Genomic DNA, 24,673 nt, shown 5'->3' on the forward strand with positions numbered 1-24,673 from the left:
ATATCCCATCTACTTAGTAATGAGATAAATCTTTCCATTTGATTTTGATAACAGAATCTCAAGCCTTCAGTGTTTTTTAACAGACCTTTCCCAGGTGGGAGGATTTCTTTGAGCCCTCAGATTAACTGTGTCATTGCTCTTCTCGCTCTCTTTCCTCGTCCTTTCTCTGTTGCATTTGCCTGTAACCATGTGGTTTGTCTCCTGAAATGGTTGCTGGCCATTGCAGCCCCTCATATCAGCCCCCAAAGCTTGAATGGCCAGTATTCATTGTCTTATGTTGAATGCATGTATATGCGTGAATTGTATATATAAATGTGTTCTTGTGCACAGGAGTTTGTGTGTGTGTGTGTGTGTGTGTGTGTGTGTGTGTGTGTGTGTGTGTGTGAAAGATATAGAGATAGGGAGACAGAGACACACAGACAGAGACAGAGACACACAGACAGAGACAGAGACACACAGACAGACAAACAGAGACACACAGACAGACAGAGACAGAGATAGATACAGAAACACCAAAAGCAAGTGTACATGCATGTAAGGCCTGGGCCAACTTCGGTGTCATGCCTTAGGCACCATCCACCCTATTTGTCACCACAAGATCTTTCACATTTACGTGGAACCTGCTGTTTGGGTGAGACTGGCTGGACAGTGGTCCATGATTTCACTGTCTTTCCCTGGTGCTAATATTACATGTGCATGCCCATTTGTCTTTAAAGATTTCTTTCTTTACTGACTTTATGTGTATATGTGCATGCCTTTATGAATTTCTGTATAACACGTACACAAAAGGACCAGTGGAGGCCAGAAGGGGGCATTGGAGGGTCTGGAGTAGAGCTGGTTGTACACTGCAACATGGCTGCTCAGAACTAAACGCGCATCCTCTAGCAAGGCAGTAAACACATCTAGAAAACCCCATTTCCAGCCTCGGTTTTGTTGTTTCTAATGTGGGTTCTAGAAGTTGAACCCAGATTCTCACACTTGTGTGGCAAGCACTTTATTTTAATTGAGCCATCTCCCCAGCACCCAAAGCTCATTGGTTTTGAGGTTCTTTTCAAATTATTCATGGTGGATAAAAATGGCTTCACAGTCACAGAGGAGGTATGTCCCAGTTTTGTGCAGATTCATGCATGCTTTGTCACAGAGGAGTATGCAGTGGCCTTTTGATATGGCACTTGTTCCATTCTTTACATGAAAGCTAATCCGTTCAGTAGAGAATGTTTAATAAATTCTCTGATAAGCTGAGAGCATTTTCTAGGATCCTTGTGTGCTAATGCCTTTTCCCACTCTAGGATCCTTGTGTACTAGTGACTTTTCTCACTGCTGTTTTGTTTGCTGTGGAAGCACCAGGTACATTTTCCAACTGGTGCAGTGAGGAAATTCAGTGGCCATGGCAGTGATCAGCCAGAGCTTGTTGGGGAAACCCAAGGAGACTTAAGTTAGGTGCTTTTGCAACCTTGATGCCCAGGTGAGAACAATCGATTTTGTGAAATGACTATCAAGGATGGCCGGGCTGCCTTGGTTTGTTATTTTATAGAGATTTTGGGGCTTCCTCCTCCTATTTCCTGTATAAAGTTTTACACTGTGAAAAGCCACAGTGTTTGTAATGAAATATGTCTGGACCCGTAATAAAATTCGCAGAAGACAATACTGATTAAAATGGAAGACCCATCTTTCTCCCTTTTTCTCTTGCTTTTGTTAGTTCTTTGAGAATTTCATACAGAGGGTCTGTTCTTGTTACTTTCCTCCCCCAATCCCTTTTTCCTTTTGACTTTGAGGTCACCAGTCCATCTGGGTTGCTCATATACCTGGATGAGTAGATGTCAGTGAAACAAGGTCACCCCATCAGGAGAGACACCCTTAAAGAAAACCGATTCTTGCTCTCAGCAACTGTCAATAGCCAGGAGCTCCTCAGGCAGAGATGGAAATTCAGGCCCATCTTCCTTGTCTCTATGCTGGGATTTTGTCTGGTATGAGCTTGCACAGGCCCAGCGCATGCTACTATGGCCACTGTGAGTTCATATGTGTACCTGGTGTGACTGAAAAACAGTTAGTTTCCTGTGGTCATCCATTGCCTCTTAAGGAGCGTTCTGATTCCACTTCCAAATGATCTTTGGGTTTTGGAGGAGGGAGTGAGATAGATGTCTTATTTGCTTCCTGGCCAGTGGTGAGTCTATCAGTCACCATCTTCTGATGGGAAGAAGCTTCTCTGGTGAGCTTTAGAGATGCACTGATGTATAGATAGGACGGTAAAAGAGCCCACCTGGGTCTGTGTGCCACAGTGGCATGTAGGAGAGTCCCTGGTGGGAGAAACTCATCTTCATCCTCATCCAGAGAGCTTAATGCATTCTCTGACAAGGTGAGAACATTTTCTAAAACCCATGTACATTAGTGACTCTTCTCATTGCTGTAACCAAATAACCGACAAGAATCAAAGGAAGAGAGAACGGTTTATTTTGGTTCCCAGTTTTAGGGGATTGGAACCCATTGTGGAGGACAAGGAATATAGCATGGCTTCCATTTAAGTAACAGGTGAAGACGGTAAAGGGTAGAGTGATGGCAGTCAGAGTCACCGGGGGAGAAGCCATCAGTTCAGACATGAGAATGGAATTTGGTTGCAAATAAAATCAGGGTGAAACAAACAAAAGAGTAGCAGTGGCTGATGCTTCAGGATGAGGTTGAGCCACTGGTTTAATCTTGTTTCATTCTTCCACTGGGTTAGCTCTTCCTGGGTTATTGTCACAAATGGCTGTTCAGTGTGGATCACTGCTAAAAACAAGGAGATTTAAAAAGCTTGGGTTTGCCTATTAAACCGTAAAATACCACAGTGGACCAAGATTTCGTTTTCTCTTAGAGTCGCTTTGAGTGGCTTAGAGATTTATTTCTTTTGAGAAACTGAGGCCTCGATGTTATAGATGTGGAGCCTTTGGTCCTGTTAGCTCCTCAGAGGACCTGGTGCCTCTAGGAGGGTGGGTCTTGCACTGCCTGTTCCTGGGTGAACTTTGGGTTTCTACCTTAAAGCACATAGGCTGTATCCAACTGTCAGCAGCCAGTGAGCGGTGTGTGCCTTGGGACCAGTAGCAAAATGTCAAGCAGGGTTTGTTTCTGTGCTTATCTGACTTTAAGTGAATGGGCTCAGACTCTCCTGCCTTTCTCTTTCAAAGGATCTTCTTAAGAAGTGCTACTCTGCCAAAGCGACATATCTGTTCCAGCAGGATAAATTCTACGACGTCAGCTACGACACGGGAGACAAGTCCATCCAGTGTAGCAGGAGACCTGATGCCTTCAAGTTCTGGATGACCTGGAAGGCTGTGGGCACATCAGGACTTGAGGAGAGAGTTAATCGTGCCTTTGCTCTATCTCGGTAGGTGCATGTGCACGCACACACACATGCGCGCATGTGTGTGTGTATGCACACGCATGCAAGTGCGTGCACTCACACACAAGTGAGTGAGAATGTGCATCTATATGTGTACATGTGTGTGTATTCATGTGTGTTTGTGTATGGGAAGGTGTACATATGTGTATGCACATGTGTATATGTGCATGTGTGTGTCTACATGTATGTGCATGTGTGTACATGTGTATATGTGCATGTGTGTGTCTACATGTATGTGCATGTGTGTACATGTGTATATGTGTATATGTATATGTGTATATGTGCATGCGTGCTTGTGCTTGTGCTTGTCCGTGTGTGTGTGTGCTTGTGCTTGTCCGTGTGTGTGTGTGTGTGTGTGTTAGAAGGACCACATAATAATTAGCAATGGTAGATTCCACACATACTCTTCTGAGTTCTTTCTTGCACACAATAAACATTTCCTTCAGGCCTACTATGCCCTAGAAGTATGACAGAGAAGTCCTACTGTCCTCCCCTCGAGCCACTGAGGGACACAGGTGAGAAAGTGGAATGAAGGAAGTATAATACAAATTCTTGAAAGCCCGACTGGTGGCCTACTCAACCATAGCCTTCAGGAGGCTGAGGCAGCAGGATTTCAGGGAGGTCAAGACCAGCTGTGGCTGGATGGAAAGATCCTGGCTCAAAAATTAATTAATTAATTAATTAATTAAATCATACACTTTAAAATTCATCCTTCCAAATCCAGATTTTCTTTCCTCAAATCAAAACTTCTTCCTCCTCCATTACGTCAGACAGTGGAGCCCGATGACCCTAAGCACACAGAGACCCATCATTCCCATCCCTGCCTGCTTTGTGAGTCTGTTACAAGCACAGAAGAAGGGCAAACCAATTCCACTTTAATTTTGTTTTATTCAAGACATGGTTTCACTCTGTAGCCCTGGCTGTCCTGGAATTCACTACGTAGACCAGGCTGGCCTCGAACTTACAGATCCAGCTGCCTCTGCCTCCTGAGTGCTGGGATCAAAGGGGTGAATCACCATCGATGGCAGAACAAACCAACTGGGAACACAGTGTAGCTCAGAAAAGTGTGTGGACTCCCTTTACCGTGGCTGTACTCCAGCAAAGTCACAGTAATGGAAGCTTTTTTTAAAGATTTTACTTCTCTTCATTTTACATGGATAAGTGTATGCCCAAATATGTGTGTATTCACCTTGTGTATGCAGTAGCCACAGAGGTCACAGTCCGACCTCAAGGGACAGAAAGTGCCCTCTACCAGGGCAGGTAAGGAGTTGGCTTTGCCATTGTAAGAAGTCAGGAGTCAGTAATTCAAGTGGTTTTTCTTTGGGAAGTGTTCTAGGGAGCTAGCAAGGTGGCTCAGTAGGTAAGAGCATTAGCTGTTCTTCTGAAAGACCCAGCTCCATTCCCAGCACCCACATGACAGCTCACAAGGCCAGCAACTCCAATTTCGGGGGATCTGACCCCTTCTTCTAGCCTTTGAAGGAACCAGGCACACGTGTGATAAACAGCCAAGCACACAAAAGAACACAAAGGAATCGGCTTAGTGCCTGTGAATACTGCCTGATATTACAGTGGTGTGTTCAACGCAATGCACAGCTCTTAGCACGAAGAGAACAAGAAAGGGTTTATTTTGTGCCAAACATAATGGACCATCGTTTCGGAACACAGATTACGTTTGCCTCCTGAAACTTATTCTACCGCAGGAGTAGACATGTAGACATGAGACCTTATTAGGTCCAGAACGAGTGCAGTCGGAAAGAAAGCCAGAAGTCAAGACATTTACCAAATACCTTGGTGGGTATGGTAGGTGGGCAAATTATAGAGGAGCAGGGAAAACCTCTTTCTAGGTTTTATAGGTTGCCTGATGAGATTCTAGCTTTTGGATCAGTAAAAGGTAGCAAGAGGTCTGCTGACTTTTAAATTTTAAAGATTTCCCCTAATAGCTGAAGTGGCGTTGGGTCAGAGGCAGGCGATTATCGACACCAGCATAGCTGCAGATGATGTGGGAACTTGGGAATCTGGGTGACAGAGGACAGAGATGCAGGACTCTGCGTCCATTTTAGGAACGGAGGCTCTTTGTGTTTTACGTGGCCATTTATACGTAGTTTAACTGGCTACTGAAAATAGCTCTTCAAGTGGAATTTAAGCCAATTGTCTTTTGAACCCCTTTATCTGAATTTCTTCTTCCACACTTCCCTGCCTTCTGGTCTTATGTGCTGGCGAGGACGTTCCTCCTCAGAGGTTATCACACGCCTGCAGCTCTCTACAGCCCTGTAGCTACATCTATGGAGGATTCGTGTCTCACAGAGGAAGTGCAGAGTAGCTGGACCCCAACCCACAATGAATGGGTTATTAAGATTAGAGATAGCCCAAGAGAGCTGGACAGATAGCTCGGCGGTTAAGCTCTTCTTGTGCAAGCACGAGGACTCAAGTTTGGGTCCCCCAAACCTAAGCAAAGCTAAATGTGGTAGTTGATGCGTACCTGTGATCCCAGAGCTCCGCAGGGGAGACGGGAGAGTCCCCCCAGTGCACAGCCCAGTGCACAGCCCTGGCACAGGGCGTGGAGAACAAAGATTCAGTGCTTCAAACAATGTGGAAGGCATAGAGCAACACGTGAGGCAGTCCTATGACCTAAACACACAAGTGACCACACTGTAAAACATGTACACACACATGCACATGCAGACGCACACACACGGAGGCCTCCACACCACCCTAATAGTACAAGTGCCCATATCAGTGGCACACTGTGTGATACAAAGCAAATTTGTGGAACCCCAGAAGGGGCTCAGAACAGGGCAATGGATGCTTCTCCATCTTTATGGAAGTAAATGTCTTGACTTCTGACTTTCTTTCTGCCTCTACTTGTTCCAGACCTAATAAGGTCCCGTGTATCTCGAGTGCTGGCGGCCTGGTACCTCCCCACAGTGCCAGTGGGATGGTTGGCTATTCCAGAACTTGCGTCAATTCCTCATTGGTGCAAAATGCTTGCTGCTATGCAATGCAGTAGATCTGCACCTTGATGCTCGTCTCCCAAGTCTTTTACCTGAGTTTGTGATTTCTCCTCCCCCACCCGCTCCTGGATCCCAGTTCCCAAAGCTGAATGGGCTGGAGACACGGCTCGGCGGTTAAGAGTGCTTACTGCTTTTGTAGAAGACCCCGTTCAGTTCCCAGCACCCGCATGGCAGCTCCCAACCATCTGTAATTCCTGTACCAGGGGCTCTAATGTGCTCTTCTGACCTCCTGTGAGTTCCTGTACACACACGGTATGCTTACATACGCTCGAGCACACAGACACATTTACACATACAATTAAGGGAATCAGTATCTTAAAAAAAACTCTGTTGAGCCTTGAGAGGAACGTGCCTTAGCTAGAGATGGGGTCAAGGTGCCCCTGCTAGAGGTACAGAGACAATGACCCAGAAATGAGGACAGGAGACTGTTTATAATAAATATTCATACCTGCCCACTAAATTAAAGTAAAAGTCAGGAAGCTCTACCCCTGTCTCTTATTTTCTTGTACTATTTAAATGTGGCAGGGGCGCCGCGTTGTTTTGCCAAAGCCTCTAAGTGATTCAGTGACAGGTGTCTTGAAATAAGGCAAGATATAAATATTTGATGATGGTATTTATTCCGAAGTTAATATTCATCTCAGGGTGGAATGGAGTTTATAGTCTACGGATACTTTCTAATTCTTTCAGACGCAGTATCACAGGAGGATAAATGTTAACATTTCAATTCAATTCAACAAATCCTTATTGTTTGTAAACGTTTGTCAAGTTGCCTTGAGTGGAATTAACATTTCAGTGAATAGCGCTGCAGGCTCTGTGACCTATATTTAAATATTTGAGAAAGGCACCCTTCTGCTTTCCTGCTGTTATTCACAGTGGGTATCCGCACCCCTCGTCTCTGCACACTTTTGATGGACAACAATATATTCCTGGGGTCAGCAACAGTCACATTATCCTTCTGTGCCCACTGCCAAGGAAGGGACAGAGTCCTTTTAAAAGACCTCTCACTGAAGGACTGTGGAGTGGCCTGCTTGGAGAGTGTTTCTCCAAGATTAAGAATCTTAGAATCCTGGGCTTGCTTCTCTCTGAACTTACTGATTGGCTTATAGCCCCATTTTTTATAAAAGGTTGAATATTGTCTCAATTCTGGTGTCTGTTCTCTTGGTGTGAACCAGGAAGTTAAAGGCAGGTCATTGGCTCTCAGGAGAAAAATCCCAATTAACACTCTTTGCCTTGTTTACTAGGGCTGTAAAGAGACACCGTGACCAAAGCAGCTTATAAAAGAAAGCATTTAATTGAGGACTCACTTACCATTTCATGGGGTTAGTCCATGATCATCATGGATGGGAACACAGCAACAGGCAGGCAGGTGGACAGGCAGGAAGGCAGGAAGGCAGGAAGGCAGGAAGGCAGGAAGGCAGGAAGGCAGGAAGGCAGGAAGGCAGGAAGGCAGGAAGGCAGGAAGGCAGGAAGGCAGGAAGGCAGGAAGGCAGGAAGGCAGATAGGAATGGTCTGGAACAGTAACTGAGAGCTCACATCTGATCAAAATGATGGAAACATATAGCTTTTGAAACCTCAAAGCTCACCCCAAACAACACACTTTCTACAAGGCTACACCCCCGATCCTTCCCAAACAGTCCTACCAAACAGAAAACAGACATTCAAATACATGAGCCTATGGGGGGGGATTCTCACTCAAACCACCACAGCCTGTTAAGGGGTGCAGATATCATATGGTAGTAACTGCAAGCTACTGTGAGTTGGGCTGGCAGAATCCCTTATACTTAGCAGTGGGTTCTCATCAGATGCCACAAACTGGTCCCAGAATAACAAGAGTCAGATTATCTGCTTCGATCCCAGCACTATGGTTGTGATATTGTTTGTCCCTAAGCCCATGGGAATTCAGTCCGGAGTTTACCAGGGGTCACCCAATGTTCAGAAAGCTCTGCTTCTCATTTCTGTGCAGAGCCAGCCTGTTGCTTTCTCTCCAGGAGGAATCACTTTCCCCCCAGTGGATTACTGCTGCACGCAGTGAGGTGGGCCTGTTGAGAGGACCGAAGAACACACATACATCGATGACATCCTGGTGCAGCTAAGATATCATTCCTCAGGCCCTCGGTCAGGTGTCTTAGATACTGAAGACCTGTGTGGCATCCCTCCTCTGCATTCTGGCCAGCCAGAATCACCCTAAGTCCATAGAACCACTCTTCCACACTCCTGCATCTAAACAGAGCCTCACTCTGAAGTCTATATGTTTACCTTAAAATGGAAGGATCAGATTGGTATAGGCCAGTGTCCAAATAATTCTCTCTCCTCCCATGGCCAAAAGCAAGAGAAGGTATATTTTAATGCAACATTTGTATTTATTCTTTGATGATTTTGTACACATACACAATGTATTTGCTTATATTCACACACACACACACACACACACACACACACACACACACACACTCCCTCCAAATCCTCTTCAATCTCTGCCACATCCTCCTCCCAACTCCATGTCCTCCTGTTTTTTTGTTTGTTTGTTTTTTCTATTAGCCCCTCTCAGCCCAATCTGTGCAGTGCATATAGACACAGGTACAGAGTTATTCGCTGGAGCATGGGGCCATAAAGAAAACTGACTCCCTCCCCTCTGTAGGTCCCCAGTTAGGAGTGGGGGCTCCTGATGCCCTCCCTCATCCAGACTAAATTTTCAGCTAGATTTACTTTGTGCAGGGCACCACAGCTGCCACAAGTTTGTGAGTTTGAGGGTCATGCGTGCTTAGGAGACAGTTTCATCCTGGTCCTTCTGACCACTGAGAGAGCAGACATGTTTGAGACATGAAGGACTTGGATCCCATGGGCTGTCAGGATCTAACTAGAAGAGGAGGGGACCACTGCTGGGGGTTCTACTGCTCTCCCTGCCATCCTCCCATTCCAACCGGGAGCACAGCATCTCTCTCAAGAAACAGCCATAATTCAAAATCCTTTCTCTTTGGGTTGTAGAACAATCAGTGTCCCTATGCGCCCAAAGCAAGGTGCCTAGAGTGGGCATTATTGAAAGCCTGGGTGGGAGTGTGGGTGGGGGTTAACCTCACCTCTTCGAAGGCTAGGAGATGGTTAAATAAGAAAAATGATGGCTATGAAAGCATGAGAAGCCAAGTTTGGATCCCCAGTACCACATCAAAAGTCAACGTAAGGCTGGAGAGGTAGACCTGTGTTAAGAGCACTTATTGATCTGGGAAAGAACAAGAGGGCTCTTTTTCTAGCACCATTGTGAGACATAGTTCACAGCTGCCTGCAACTCCAGGGGATCCAGTGCCCTCTTCTGGCCTTTATGGACACACACACACACACACACACACACACACACACACACACCATGAACAGACATGTACATAGACACATACAACTTTTAAAAAGAGAAGAGAAAGGAAAAGAAAAGAGAGAGGAGAGGAAGGGGGGAGGGGAGGAGAGATGAGATGAGATGAGGAGATGAGATGAGACAAGACGAGACGAGACGAGACTCAGGTACACTAGCTGTTCCTGGAATCACAGGACTGAGCACTCTGGGTTGGGAGAATCCCTGTGATTGCCGCTGGCTGGGTAGTCTAGGTGAATCAGTGACTCCAGGGTTAGCGAGAGATCCTATCTCAAAAAATGAGGTGAAGTACAACTGAAGAAAACACAATGTCACCTTCTTATCTCCACATGCACATACATGCACCCACATGCATGAACACACCCACCCACATACATGTACACACACCACAGGAGGGAGAGAGGGGGGAGAGAGTGAGCATGAGGCCTGGATGACTATATTGCTGACAGCTGCCAGAAAGGCCTGCCCTGCTTTCATACCCAGGGCTAACTGCTACTGAGAGCTACCCAGGGCTACCTCTGGCTGAGAGCTCCTCCTAGGCCTTTGTTGTGGCAACAGAGTTAAATGGATGGTGACTAGGGACAGTTTTTACAGCAGGCTAGAAGAGCATTTGTGCAAGTCTCACCAACAACAAGCAGAAGACACTTCTGTTCTGCTACTTTATTGGGTCTCCAGCGAACCATTCATTAATCCCCCTGACACACGATCTGCAGTCTATCTGGTAGACAGAATCCACTGCATAGACCTGCATGAAAGCTGAGGGAATGACCATCTCCTGACTGGAGGAAGCCGGTAGTGCTATCCAGTGCTTTGGGGTTCTTGTAACAGGGAAGGGCAGAATCCAGCAGGACCAACATTTTCAGATTTATTTTCTCTAAACTCATCATTTAAGGGGGTGGAGACATGACTCAGTGGCTGAGAACACTTGTTCTTTCAGAGGACCTGAGTTCTATTCCCACCACTCACTTTAGGTGGCTCACAGGAGCACCAAGGGTACCAAAATCCTTTTCTGGCTTCTGTAGGAACCCACATGCATGTGACATGCATGCAGTCAGACACACACACATATAGGCACACAAGAAAGCATGCACACACATATACATGGAAGCGTGTACACACATATACATGGAAGCGTGTACACACACATATTCATAGACGTGTATACACACATACATGGAAGCATGCACACATACATACACATGGAAGCATGCACACACACACAAACACAAACACACAAAAGCATGTGCACACACACACATGGAGGCATGCACACACACACACACAAACACACAAAAGCATGTGCACACACACACATGGAGGCATGCACACACACACACACACAAACACACAAAAGCATGTGCACACATACACACACATGAAAACATGCACACATACACATGGAAGCATGCACACACAAATACATGGAGGCATGCGCACACACACATACACATGGAAACATGCACACACACATATACATGGAGGCATGCACACCCACACAAACACAAACACACAAAAGCATGTGCACACACACACATGGAGGCATGCACACACACACAAAACACACAAAAGCATGTGCACACATACACACACATGAAAACATGCACACATACACATGGAAGCATGCACACATACATACACATGGAAGCATGCACACACACATACACATGGAGGCATGCACACACACACAAACACACAAAAGCATGTGCACACATACACACACATGAAAACATGCACACATACACATTAAAAACACACAAAACATGCATATACACAAACACATGAAGCATGCACACACACATAAAAATACAAACACACAAAAGTATGCACACATACCCATAAACACATGAAAGCATGTGTATACACACAAAAGCATGCACACATACACACAGACAAAATCATGCTCATACACACATGAAAGCATGCACACACATAAAAGCATGCAGACATACACACAAAAACATGAAAGCATGCACACACACAGACACACAAAAGTATGCACACACACAAACACACACAAACTCCCCTCCACACAAATAAATAGAAAAGGAATTTTAAACCTCAATCATTTGGAAGGCAAACACAGTGGAACAGAATTAAGCGTGTGCTGCTATGCAGCGCACAAGCCCGAGATTCATTCTATTAGAGGCAAAGCACAGAGAACAGATGGAGAAAGCCCCAGAGCTCCGGGAGCCTCCATGAATCCATCAGAAGAAATTCTGAGAAGACAGCCAGAAATAAACTCAGCCTGGAGTGTCATAGGGAAACTCTTAAGTGACTGTTGAACTGAGAGTGAGGTTGGAATGGCTCTTTCCGGGAAGAAAGTAACAGCTTGCCAGCAGAACAAACAAAGTGCTAGCATGTAATATTTATTTACTTTTACATCATGTGTCTGGGTGTTTTGCCTACATGTATGTATGTGTAGCATATCTATACCTGATAGCTACAGAGGCCAGAGGGAGGTGTTGGATCCCCTGGAGCTGGATTTATGGATGGCTCTGAACCCTCGGAGGCCAGAAGAGGGTGACAGATTCCCTGGAGCTGCGGTTACAGGCAGCTCTGAGGTATCGTGTGGGTCCTGGGAACTGAACCTGAGTTCTCTGAAGAGCAGCCAGTGTTCTAAACTTCTGAGCCACCGATCCAGTCGAGAGTCAAACATTGAAATATAACAACTTGGAGAGGAAGGTCTCCAGCATTAAGGAAGGATGACTGCATAAAAGGAGCCACGCAGTTTGAATGTGATGCTGGCTAAAAACACCTCAACATCAAGCGAGGATACTGAGGCAAGCCTTTCTCCAGTAAGCTTTGAGAAGGCTTTGTTGGTGTTCATACCTCTTCTCCTCTGTCTTCTATGCCAAACTGACTGGGAGGCACAAGAATGTACTGAGATTAGGGTTACTTTTGAAGTCAGTTTACTTGTACAGCTCTGATAGAAAGGAATCTATCTGCCCCAAACTGTGTGTATATTTTTAATCCAGGTTCTTCCATACAATAGAATGCTTTCTAAAAAGCATACTTTTAAGTTGCTTCCATACATTTAAAACTATAAATAACAATCCATCTGCATAAATGCAGACAGAAGTGACTCAGAAATTGTTTGGATTCCCTCTGACACCCCATTTCATGTATGAAGAAGATCTAGGTTCCTAACAGAAGTGATTCTAAATTATTATCTCTGAGCCGCGCTCTGTGAGACAGTTGGATGTAGAAGGTATTGATAGTTGATCTGTTGGAAGAAAATACCATCACCATGGTCTGAGTTACTTGGGAAATAAGCACCTCTCTACTCTTCCCCAGGAAAGTCCAGAGCCTATAAGGACGTGGAAGGCTCTAGGAAGGCCTGAAACTAAAGATCAGTCAGGGATACTGAGAACTGCTTGCCCAAGACCTACTCTCTCTTTCACCTTGCCAGGAGGAACTTGATGTTATTGAGGGAGCAATGTTCTGACTGACAACATTACCTTGCCAACATTTAGTGCAGAATTGGGTCTATGACTCAGTCAATAAGATGCAGAGAGATTTCCATAAGGCCTTGGGGAAGAGTCTTGCTACATAGAGAGAGGTGGATACTTAAAGAGAGCATGCTCTTCCTGTCCCTTCTGGGGATGTCGATATGTAGAGATGGGATGCTGCCACAATGGCTGCCCTGTGAGCATAAGGAGACTCTTTCCTCACACACTGAAGACAGCCTACATGATAGACAGTGCCTCATTTCCAGTTAACAGGATGATGCCGTACGATCACCTCTGTGAGAGAAAGGACAGAGTAAGTCAATGCTGGCGGGGTGCTCCTTAGCGTGAAGTACCACATCAGTTTGTCATGCCCAGCAGTGCTCAGAGCAGCTTGACAGTGGAACTCTTTCTCATGGAAGCAGCATTAGTGGGGTACACCGGGGTTCCTATTTGAGAGCACTGCTGTTTGGCACGTAGTTGCGACAGTAGCTTAGTCTCCAGGCTTCGCTAGACCATGACACTAGACTCTGACAGGCAGTGCGAGGTGATCGTTGTCCCCAACATAAGACCTGTTCTACATGACTAACAAAGCCAGGTGTTTTCTTTTAGGTTTTATTATGCGTATATATCAATTATATGCAACAGTAGATTTTACTATAAAACTTTCATACGGACATTTTGGTCACATTCACTCCTGATAACCCTCTCTTGTCTCCTTCCCACTTTTACGCATTTTCTTTCTCTTCCCAATTGCTCCCCTGTCTGTTTTAACTGCCTTTTGTTTCTTTGGTGAACAAATGAGCTTAATTAGGGGGGTTATTCACAGGAGTCTATATGCTCCTATGCACACATATGGCTACACCACTGAAGAAAATGGTCAACCTTTCCCCAGCAACCATTCGTGCTCTATGAATACCCAGGGAAGAGGGGGCTTCATCAGGGCCTCACCCCTCATGATGGAATGCCCATAGGTAGCATGGCGTGCAGGTGATCACAACTGCTATGGGCTCATTGGTGCAATGGCCAAGTCATGCATACAAGGCACTCCAAAACACTCCAGCCCTCAGAGTCTTCCTTCCCTTTGCTGTGATGTTCTCTGAACCTTGGTGAGGTGATTTAGAAGTGCCAAGAACATATGAGTATTTGAAGACTCAGCCCCAGACAGGGCAGCTACACGAACAGAGTATAACTGAAGTGATTTGGCTTGGTTTGGAAAGGCAGCCTCAGCCCCTCAGCCCGTATGACAAGAGTATTTTAAATAGAAAACACACGTAGCAAAAGGACATGCCGAACACTAATAACATCAAGGCAAAGGTTTTGCTGGGCTGTATCCACGTCTCCATTATATGCACGAGGAAACTGAGGCAGGCTCGGGGACCCTACATGATTTGACTACAGTCAAAAGGTTGACCAGAAGCCCGTTAGCAATTTCTAACTTGGAATAACGTGTTTCCTGGTAGGCAGAGCACGGGTCAGGGTCTTAGAACATCGGGGACTGGTATAACAAACACAGTTAAATGTTCTGAGTGTACCAGGTGGCCCACACATTTCTGTCTTGGAGATTGAGATAAAAATGACTTTCAAATCTTCCCTTGTCTAGGTAGAGGTGGCGTCTGTCCTCTGCTGTGCTGACATTGTTCTTTAAAGTTCCATTTCAGAAGCTAGGCATGAAGCTACATTTATAAAACTATGCACAGAGTCAGAAAATGGGCAGAGTGGCTTCCAAATCTATGGCGTCCCCTCTCCCTCTTTTAAGTGTACTGTATTGAACAATGTGCGATCCATCCCTTGGCATTAACTCCATGCTTGTATCTCCAGGTTATTAAAAGATTTTAGTTATTCATTTATTTTAACGTGTCGGTGAGTGTATGAGCACCCGTGTTGGCGGAGTCCACATTCCAGTGAGTACGCATGGGGATCAGGAGAACATGTTGGGTGCCTGTCTCTATCACCCTCTTTGAGGCTGAGTTTTCTCTGAACACTGAGCTGTCAGTGTCTCAACTAGCAAGCCACACAATCCTCCCATCTCTGGATTTGTTGGAGATGAGGTGAAAGGTGTGTGCAGGATCTCACCTGTCTTCTTACCTGAGTGCTGGGATCTGAGTTCAGGTCTTCAGGATTCCTCAGCAAACGCTCCTAACTGTTGAGCCATCTTCCTTGGCCTTTATTTCTTGCAAAACAATGATGGAAAATGGAATCAAATTATCTGGGTTTCCTCAGTGCTTTGCTCCTGGGCTTTGAGGATGTGTCATTTACAGCAGACGGTTTGACCAACAGACTCCTCTCCATACACCTGGGTCACTCAGAACACGTTAGTCCTTCAACCTCTGACCTCTGTGTTGTGACGTTGTTTCTGGGAATTGTTTAGAGAAGATACACAAAGAACTGTAGTTTTAACACATGTGTACACATGCACACATGTGCACACACATGCATATATTCAAATACAATATGTATCTTTCTCTGTGTGTTCGTATGATTGACTTTTCCTAAGCGAATCACAACGTGGTTGGTACAGTCAGAAAGGATGGCCGTAGGCAGTTTCTACCCTTCTTCTGTGTGTTAACTGCCCCTGGTACTGCTGGTCTTGTATCCAGCACCATGTGGGTGAAAACACAGTTCAGTATCCATGTCGTTGTTAGCATTTCTTGATTGCCACTGACCTCAAACACCTTTTATGACACTCATTAAGGATGTGGTCACCCTTTGCTGAGTACTAAAGGTTCCAAGACTTAACAGCTACTTTATAGCATGTCCCCAAAACAATATTCAGTGATGTGAATGTGCAGGCATGAATGCCAATCACTTTGTAGCTCTGCACACACACAACGCAATTATTTAAAATAAAATATTTCATATGACTAGTTAACACTGAGAGAACTTTTGCAAGATTTGGTTTATCTAAAAGTAATATCTATGTGTAAGGACCAATACTTCAGTAAAAAGCTATATAAATAAAATCGGCAGGAGAAAAAATGCCAAATTTTATAAACTCATACTCTGTGTCCACATTTTAGAATGGTTTATAGCAAGTGATGCAATGCTCTAGCAAGTAATAAACTGATTAAAACAAAGACGCAAATATGATTTCTGGGGGTTTCTATAGCAAGTACTGTAGTGATTAAAACAGAAACAAAAATATGAATTCTAGGGTTTTCTTACTTTTGTGATAATTCCAGACTAGGGAAAAGGCGGGGGCTGCATTAGTCTGGTCTTTGAAGTAATCAAATGAGACTCGAGTGGAAATGTTTTGTTGGGGGGAATTTCCCAAGAAGTAATTGAATATATGGACTGTGCTGTTGTGCTTATGTTGCCATGGCTACAAGGTGAGAGCATACGCTTTGAAGCCAGTGCTTGCTGGGGAGTGTGCTCTTTCCTTCTTTCTTTCCCTCCCTCTTCCCCACCTTATTTTTTTGTCATAGAGTAGAATATAATAATTCCCCAACAAACACTGTTCTTTCCAAAGTTTTGCACATTTCCTTAAATACATACATTAGACCCCTAGATTTGAAATTCTGAGTCAAACATCATGAGCTTTTTAAGGTTCATTATGGAGTCAGTTGTTTTCAAGGTCAAATATTCCAAGGCTTTACAATGATAATTTTTATTCCTATGGAGAATTTCATACATGAGTGTGATATTTACATTATTTTTGACCCCTCCAACTCCTCCTGTGTCTCCCTCTCAAACATGATCTCCCTCTCCATACGCATACATACATATGTACATACACATGCATGTACACACATGCATACACACATGCACACATATGTATACATATGTGCATACATGTACACATGTACACACACATGCACACATGTATACACACATGCACATACACACATATGCACACACTCACATATACACCCTTCCAAGTCTGTTTATCATTGGTTGTATGTACATTTACCTAGGACTGACTACTTGGGATTGAATAATCCGTCAGGAGGTTCTCCATCTCTGAGTTGTCATTGATTGCTGGTGGCTCTTTACCTAAGAGTGGACCTTATAAAAGGTCCCTGTTTATGTGGAGATCAAAGCCAAGACACAGGAGAGTCAGGCAGTGTTATTCATTCTGTTCAGTGTTGCCCTCCTGCTCCAACCATATCCCATGCCCTTTGCATCTGAGACGTTTGCTTATGAGGAAATGATGCTTCTTATCTCCATTAGGCCATCATAGATACCCTAGTTGCATCCACACCCCCTTACTTGTGTCACAACATCAAACACTGCTCCTTTTCCCTCCGATCTAGCCATAGATAACATCAGTTTATGCTCTTTGAGCTAAAACGTAAAACCCAAGCGAAAGTGACACACCAAAAATGTTCCCTGTAATCTAGCAACGTTATCCCAATAATTGTGCTGAGACCCCCTTCAGGAAGGTAGAGATGAATGGGGCTGGAAGTGGTTCAATGGTTAGGATCACTTGCAGACAACCCAGGTTCAGTACCCAGTACCTGTATGGCTGCTCACAGCCATTTATAAATCCAGTTCTAGGAGATCTGATATCCTCTTCCAAACACCACAGCAACAACATGCATGCAGCATACAAAAATGCGTTTAGACAAAGCCCTCATACACATAAATAAATGCAATAAATACAAAAGTTGTCTAGGACGCACTCTGACTTTTCATGCCAGAGTTAAAAGTCATGTTAGAATGAGAGATTGACCTCATCCCCTTCACAAGACATGACCTCTAGAGAGGCCCAGCATGTGGTTGTACAGACGGCCCCAAGGGCATCTGTCCACATGTGTAGCTCTGCCTGGGCTTCCTGGAAACCATGCTTTGGGGTATGAAAGTGAAGTCCACAGTATTCAGGGATGGCAAATTACCAATATCATTGTTTTTAAATAACGCTATTTTAATTTTAGGTACCTGGTCGACGAAATCAAGAAAAGAGAAGGCTTCAAGCTGCTGATAGAAGTAAGTGGCCAAGGGATTGGCACCTCATTTTGTCGTCAACGGTGATGGAGGCCGTTGTGTTGTGGTGTTGATTTCTGTGTTGCAGGCTAAGAAACAAGTCATTAGCTTAATTCATACAGCCCATTATGTTAATTTACTGTATTGGTGAACATTTTTTCCCCTTGGTTGGATTCACAGAAAATGCTCTAGCCTTTAAGTGTTGGAAATTAAAATGCTCAATAATAATTAGCAGAGATAATACTGAATAAATTATGACCTCTTTCCTGATACAGAAATGGCATAGTGATTGTGTCATGAACTGGGCCTTTGTGTGGGAGACTGACTAAGGGTTTTTAGAGCATGCGTACATGTCCTTGTTCTGAAATAAAGAGTGTGTGTGAACTTTGGAGCACTGGGAAATAGGATGTCTCATTGTAGATATTAGATCTGTGTATAAGAAGTCCGGTGATTCTGAAGATGAATGTTTTTGTTAAAATATCAAATAATATAACCTCTTTCCTCTCTCTGTCTCTGTCTGTCTGTGTGTGTGTATGTGTGTGTATATATGTGTATGTGTGTATGTATGTGTGTGTATGTGTGTATGTATGTGTATGTGTGTATAGGTGTATGTATGTGTATGTGTGTATGCATATGTCTTTATATGTGTATGTATGTGTATGTGTGCATATATGTGTATGTGTATGTTTATATATGTGTACATGTGTATGTGTGTATGTATTGTGTATGTGTGTACATGTGTATGTATGTGTATGTATGTGTATGTGTGTATGTATGTGTGTATGTGTATGTGTATGTGTGTATGTGTATATATGTGTATGTATGTATATGTGTGTAATGTGTATGTATGTGTATGTGTGTATGTATGTGTGTCTATGTGTATGTGTGTATGTATGTGTGTATGTGTGTGCATGTGGGTGTGTATGTATGTGTATATGTGTGTATATGTGTATGTATATGTGTATATATGTATATGTGTATGTATGTGTGTATATGTATATATGTGTGTATGTGTGTATGTATATATGATTCATATATATGAGTGTATATGCATGCACTTGGAAGGCCAGAGCAAGACATCAGGTGTCTTTTTCTATGTCACCCCACCTTATTGCAATGGTGTCTCTCACTGGACCAGTAGCTTGTTTTTTCAACCAGACTGACTATTCTCAAAGCTCTCAAGTCTACATGGTTATGTCACCCAATGTTAAGGTTATAAGCATGCTCAGCCATGACTGGCCTTTTACCTGGGTGTTGGGGACTCCAACTCATGTCCTTATGCTCTTGAGCAATTACCTTTACCCATCCATGCACCTCCCCAGCCCAGGAGCCCTGTTTCATTTGGGTGTAATTTTTTTTCATAAATTGTGTGTGTGTGTGTGTGTGTGTGTGTGTGTTTATCTTCTAACCTTATACAACCTTGGGGTTGAACTACCGAGTGATCTGGGCCCTCCCACAGCAACAAAACAGTGCCCAAAGACATGCCACCATGTAATAGGCATGTATACATGAATGTAGTTACCTGTGAAGGCCAGAAGGTGGTGTCAGATCCTATGGAGCTGGAGTTACAGGCTGTTGTGTGCCTGTTGTGTGTGATGGAGCTGGAATCAGGTCCTCTGCAATGTGTCTGTGTGTGTGTGTGTGTGTGTGTGTTTGTGTGCTCTTAAAGCACTGAGCCATCTCTCCAGCCCCTCATCTCATCCTGACTTTTAAGAACTGTGAAGGGCAAGCTTATCTTAGATCTTGTTAAACCTCACTGCAGTCTTTAACCTAATGTAAAAACCACTTATAGATTCCACTGCAGGAACTCGTGCTGCATGTAAGAAGTCTAGATAATCCATGCTAATCATTTATTCAGCAAGATGCACGAACTCTAGTGTGTGCCAGCAATTCCAGCCTCCAGAGAGGTCCCTGCTCTGTGTTCATATTCCAATGGGAAGTGAAAGGGACATGTGGGAAACACCAAGTCATTAGAAACCTTCAGAAAAGAAACATGTTCATCACACACACACACACACACACACACACACACACACACACACACACACACACATATATATATTGACCATATACCTAGGTGTTGGACTACCCGCAGTGACTGGGCCCTCCTACATCATCATCATTAGAACACACCACACACATACATACACACCAGCTGAGCAGAGGTGGGCCTTCAACTGAGATTCCTTCCTTCAGGATGACTGTAGTTTATGTCAAGTGGACAAGTAGGAACTGAACCCCTCATTCACATAACACACTGGTCTCTAGTCCCTCCCACTTCTCCAGAAAATGTCATTTCTTTCATTATAGACGAAGGGACGCATCCAGTCTTCAGACTTAGCCGTCCCTGTATTGGCGGATCTCTTGGCTAGCTTCATTATTGTATGAGCATCTACACTCGTAGAGGAGACACAGCAGACTGAGCTTGCTCTTTATTTCCCCCAATTTGAGCTGCTCTATTTCCACAGTGTTCAGGAAGAACTGCCTGTTGAGCTTTTGTTTGTTTGTTTTTTGTTTTTGTGATGATGAGAGTAAAAGTGAGAGTGGAAAAGGATGTCATGTTCAAATGGCATTATCAACTTCTCCCTAAAGACCCTGGAAAGGGAGGGGAACTCTAACACCATCTTTGGGGACATACATTTGTATCGGGACAAGGAAAGGTTGTTAGGTAGACTTTGGCTCTGGGTATTTTTTATTTTTAAGATTTACTTATTTTTATTTTTTAATTCTCCCCCCTCCTCTCTGTGTGTGGGTATGTGCCCCTGAGTACAGAGACCAGGAGAGGGTGTTAGATCCCACAGTGGTGCTCATGTTATAGGTATTTATGAGCTTCCTGAAGTGGATCCCGGAAATTGAACTCAGATCCTCTACAAGAGCAGTACATGCTCTGTTAACAGCTGACCCATCTCTCCAGACCCATGAGAATTGTTTGCTCTGGAGAAGCCAGCTGGCTCCTGTAGTATGGGAGGCTTCCTATATAATAAATAACCCTTTCAGAATTTCTACAACAGGGTTTTGTCTTCATTACTCGTTCTGAGAATTGAGACCAAGTCCACAGACACACCCCGTGTGCCCCACCGGGCTGCAGCCTAACCCTACTGGATGGACTTTTATCTTGGATTCACATTTGCCTCCCTTGATTTTTTTTTGTTTGTTTCAAGAAATAATGTAAACTGAGACCTTCAACTTCACATCTAAGTGTTAATTTTTAAAATGGAAGAGAGTAAGAGAGGGAGAGAGAGAGAGAGAGAGAGAGAGAGAGAGAGAGAGAGAGAGAGAGGGAAAGAGTGAAAGGGGAGAGAAATGGAGGGAGAGGGAGTGGGAAGGGGAAGGGCAGGGGTATGGGGAGGGAGGAGAAGAGAGAGCACTACATTAGAAGTTGTAAATGAGTATAGGGAAACAGAGTACCTAGCACTTGAATGCCTTTTCCTGAAAAGAGCTAAAGTAATGTCTCTCTTCTTGAAGATGATTGAAAGTTATCATTTCAAATGAATCCTGAATTATTCATGCTCCCCTGAAAACCATAACTCTGTCTTTTTCCTGTGTTGGATCTAAGATCTGATAGTTATTTTCCTAGAGGTATATACTCCTTCCTACACTCCTGTTCGCATTTTTCATTTCAATATCTCGGGTGAGCCTGAATTATTCACCTTTTTGTTTTTTGTCTTTCTGAATTCTGCATTAGGAAGTGTTATTGGGATGCATAGACTTTAGAGGCATGAAGGACATCTTGTCGACCTCCTGTACACGGCCTCACAAAAGAGCCTGTGTGACAAGTTCTGCTTGAATAACTTCCTGCTATGGAGAGCCTACTGGTTCTTCCTCTTGCAGCTAGATCTGGATGCCCATGTTTGAGCTGTGACTGCCCACATTCTAGATGTGGCTGCCCAAATTTGAGCTGTGGCTATCTGTTCACATTGTGGCTGCCCATATTTGCCCACTGTTTGAGCTGTGGCTGCCCACATTCTAGCTGTGGCTACTTATTTGCCTTACTTGAGATCACTTATCTCACACAGTTTGATATGATCATAGTTACCTCATTAATTGCTAAAATCTAACATATCTCATTCAAATTTCTTAGACTTCTACTGTATTTTACAGTTACCACTCCATCTTGAATCCTCACCATGGTTTCTTTGACTTATTTTTTTTTTCTTCTCTGCTTTGGTGCAAGGTCCTCTTTGTCTAATACCATTTGGATATTCGTCTCTACTCTTTTGTCTTTGGTCCTTTATTCTGTCAGCAGTCTCCCAAATAGCTCTCTCATGAGGTTTGGTGTGTGTCCGCCTTTAACTTTGATGTTTGGTTAGCTTGTAGTTTCCCCCTAGAACTCTGACTCGCCATTCCTAAGCTGAAGTGTAGCCATTTTTCTTACCAAAAGTTCACATTCTTCTTTGGGTTTTTTGAGCTGTGCAAAACTCTTGGGGCCTTTCCCCATCTCCTCTCCCTTCTGCTTATGTACTTAGTTTCCTCCTCTCTGTCTTGGTTGAGAGTCAACCGCATCTCAGGTGAGCAGCGTCATCCCCTTCCTTACTAACCCTCTCTGGCTAATCTCTCTACACGACAGCTTGAATGGCTTTCCACAATCTAAGTTACAGCTATGCTGTCTCTCTACTGAGACTGCACGTTGCCTTGGGAATCGAGCAGGAACCCCCCACCCCAAGCACAGCAAATGGAGAAGCCCACTGCAAACCAGACTAATTTCTATTTCTAGCTCAACTCCTCTCCATTTAAACTCTGCCCCCACCCACTCATTCCTTCTATTTTTCAGTCCTCAGAAGACACTGCTGTCCACCAATGCATGATCCACATCTTACATTATGAGAAATCTCTCTTTTGATAACACCCACAGCAGACGAGCCATCACACCTCCCCTTCCTCGGGAGTCTCTGAGTTTCTGGGCACAGGCATATGACATAAGTAATTTTCTCTTTCTAATTTCTACCCCCGTTTCCACAACATAGAAACTCTGCATCTGATGCCAAGCAATATGGCTGGCCTTCTTTGGATGCTCTATCCATCTTAGGGTTTCCGTTCAAATAAGGTATCCAGAAATCTTCCTAGTGATTTGTCTCAGCTAGTGCAGGCTTTAATGAGGCTGTACATCCACTTGAAAAGGACATCTCCTTCTACCAGGTTGGCCCGGAGGAATAGTCATTAACCTGGCAGAGCGCCTGCTGTGTGGCAGATATGCTACCCACCGCTGGAAATAAATTCTCCTTTTGCTCATCCAGCTGAGCCTATGCACAGACTGTCATCTCCACGTTACAGGGTAGGGTGCAGAGACCCAGCAATGTGGCATTTCTACAAGCCACAACCTGGTGAGGGGATAGAGAAGTGGCTCAGTTAGTAACATGCCTACTGTGCAAAGGGACCTGAGTTTGATGTTTAGTACCCATGTCAAAAGCTATGTCAATGCCATAGTGTGAAAGTGCAGTGGCAGCATTGGGGGAATTGAGGCAGATGGATCCCTGGGGCTAACTGGCCAGATAGCCTGGCCACATGACAAATTCTAGATGAGTGAGACACCCTGTCTCAAATAAGAAGTGGAAGGTACCTGGGAGAGGATGCCTGAAGTTCACTTCTGGTCTCTCTACACACACATACATACACACACACACACACACACACACACACACACACACATATGCACACACCCATGAGTGCACACACACACATACATGCAAACATGTACATGTGCACACAAGGACACCCACATACAGTACATGCACATACATACACATGCACATACACATGCACACATGTATATATGCACACAAGCACACCCATGCACATACATACAGACACATGCACACACAAAGGCACATGCATGCACATGTACACTTGCACACACATATATACACATACACACACATACATGCATGTACATGTACATGCAAACACACCACATGCTACACATGAACACACAGGCACACATAAACACACATGCATGCACTTGTACACATACGTACATTCACACACACATACACACACACACACATATGCACACATAACCTAGTGAGCTTAGAATTCCAATCTTATTCTAAAACCTGGGCTTTATCTGTGGTTCTATTTTTAAAGAGTTTTCAATGCTACAGCCTTGGTTTTAAAACCTAGGAATAGGAAGTCTTGTAAAATCTGCCTTGTCAGCTTCTCCTTCGTTCTATATTTACATAATTGACTATTTTAATCTGTGTTCTAGAGTCTGCACTCATACTTAATAAAGTACACCATGTCGCCTTCTTTTTGCTACTGTTATTTTGATCAGAAGGTGGTGTAAAAACAGATAGAACTTTACTCTGCAGCAATTTAACAATAACCACCAGTGACTGCTAATTTACACGTCAGCGACCCTCCCTAGTATTAATAACAAAGCACTTGTTTGTTTTTCTCCTTAAAAACCAGAGTACAATATAATAGAAGGCTGTCGTTAATGGCCCTTAGAGGAGGGTGACAACGTACTTCCCCCCAGTTCTTCACTACGTGGCCAATTTCCTTGCCGAGCCTTCAGAATGTTACAGTTTGTTGAGAATCTACACTGAGTGTGCTCCCGTGG

At 44.1% G+C, this 24,673-nt stretch overlaps 1 protein-coding gene across 3 annotated transcripts in view; it reads left to right on the forward strand.

The window, feature by feature from the left end:
• Gadl1 (glutamate decarboxylase-like 1) overlaps window positions 1-24,673 on the forward strand; it is a 180,080-nt gene that overhangs the window by 102,966 nt on the left and 52,441 nt on the right. For all 3 annotated transcript variants that reach the window (XM_008766660.4, XM_039082694.2, XM_039082695.2), the window contains exons 12-13: window positions 3,162-3,361; window positions 18,069-18,120. In XM_008766660.4, the coding sequence (XP_008764882.3) occupies window positions 3,162-3,361; window positions 18,069-18,120 (252 nt within the window). The remainder of the gene's footprint in view (window positions 1-3,161; window positions 3,362-18,068; window positions 18,121-24,673) is intronic.

This window comes from Rattus norvegicus, chromosome 8 (genome assembly GCF_036323735.1).
Source record: "Rattus norvegicus strain BN/NHsdMcwi chromosome 8, GRCr8, whole genome shotgun sequence".
NCBI lineage: Eukaryota > Metazoa > Chordata > Mammalia > Rodentia > Muridae > Rattus > Rattus norvegicus.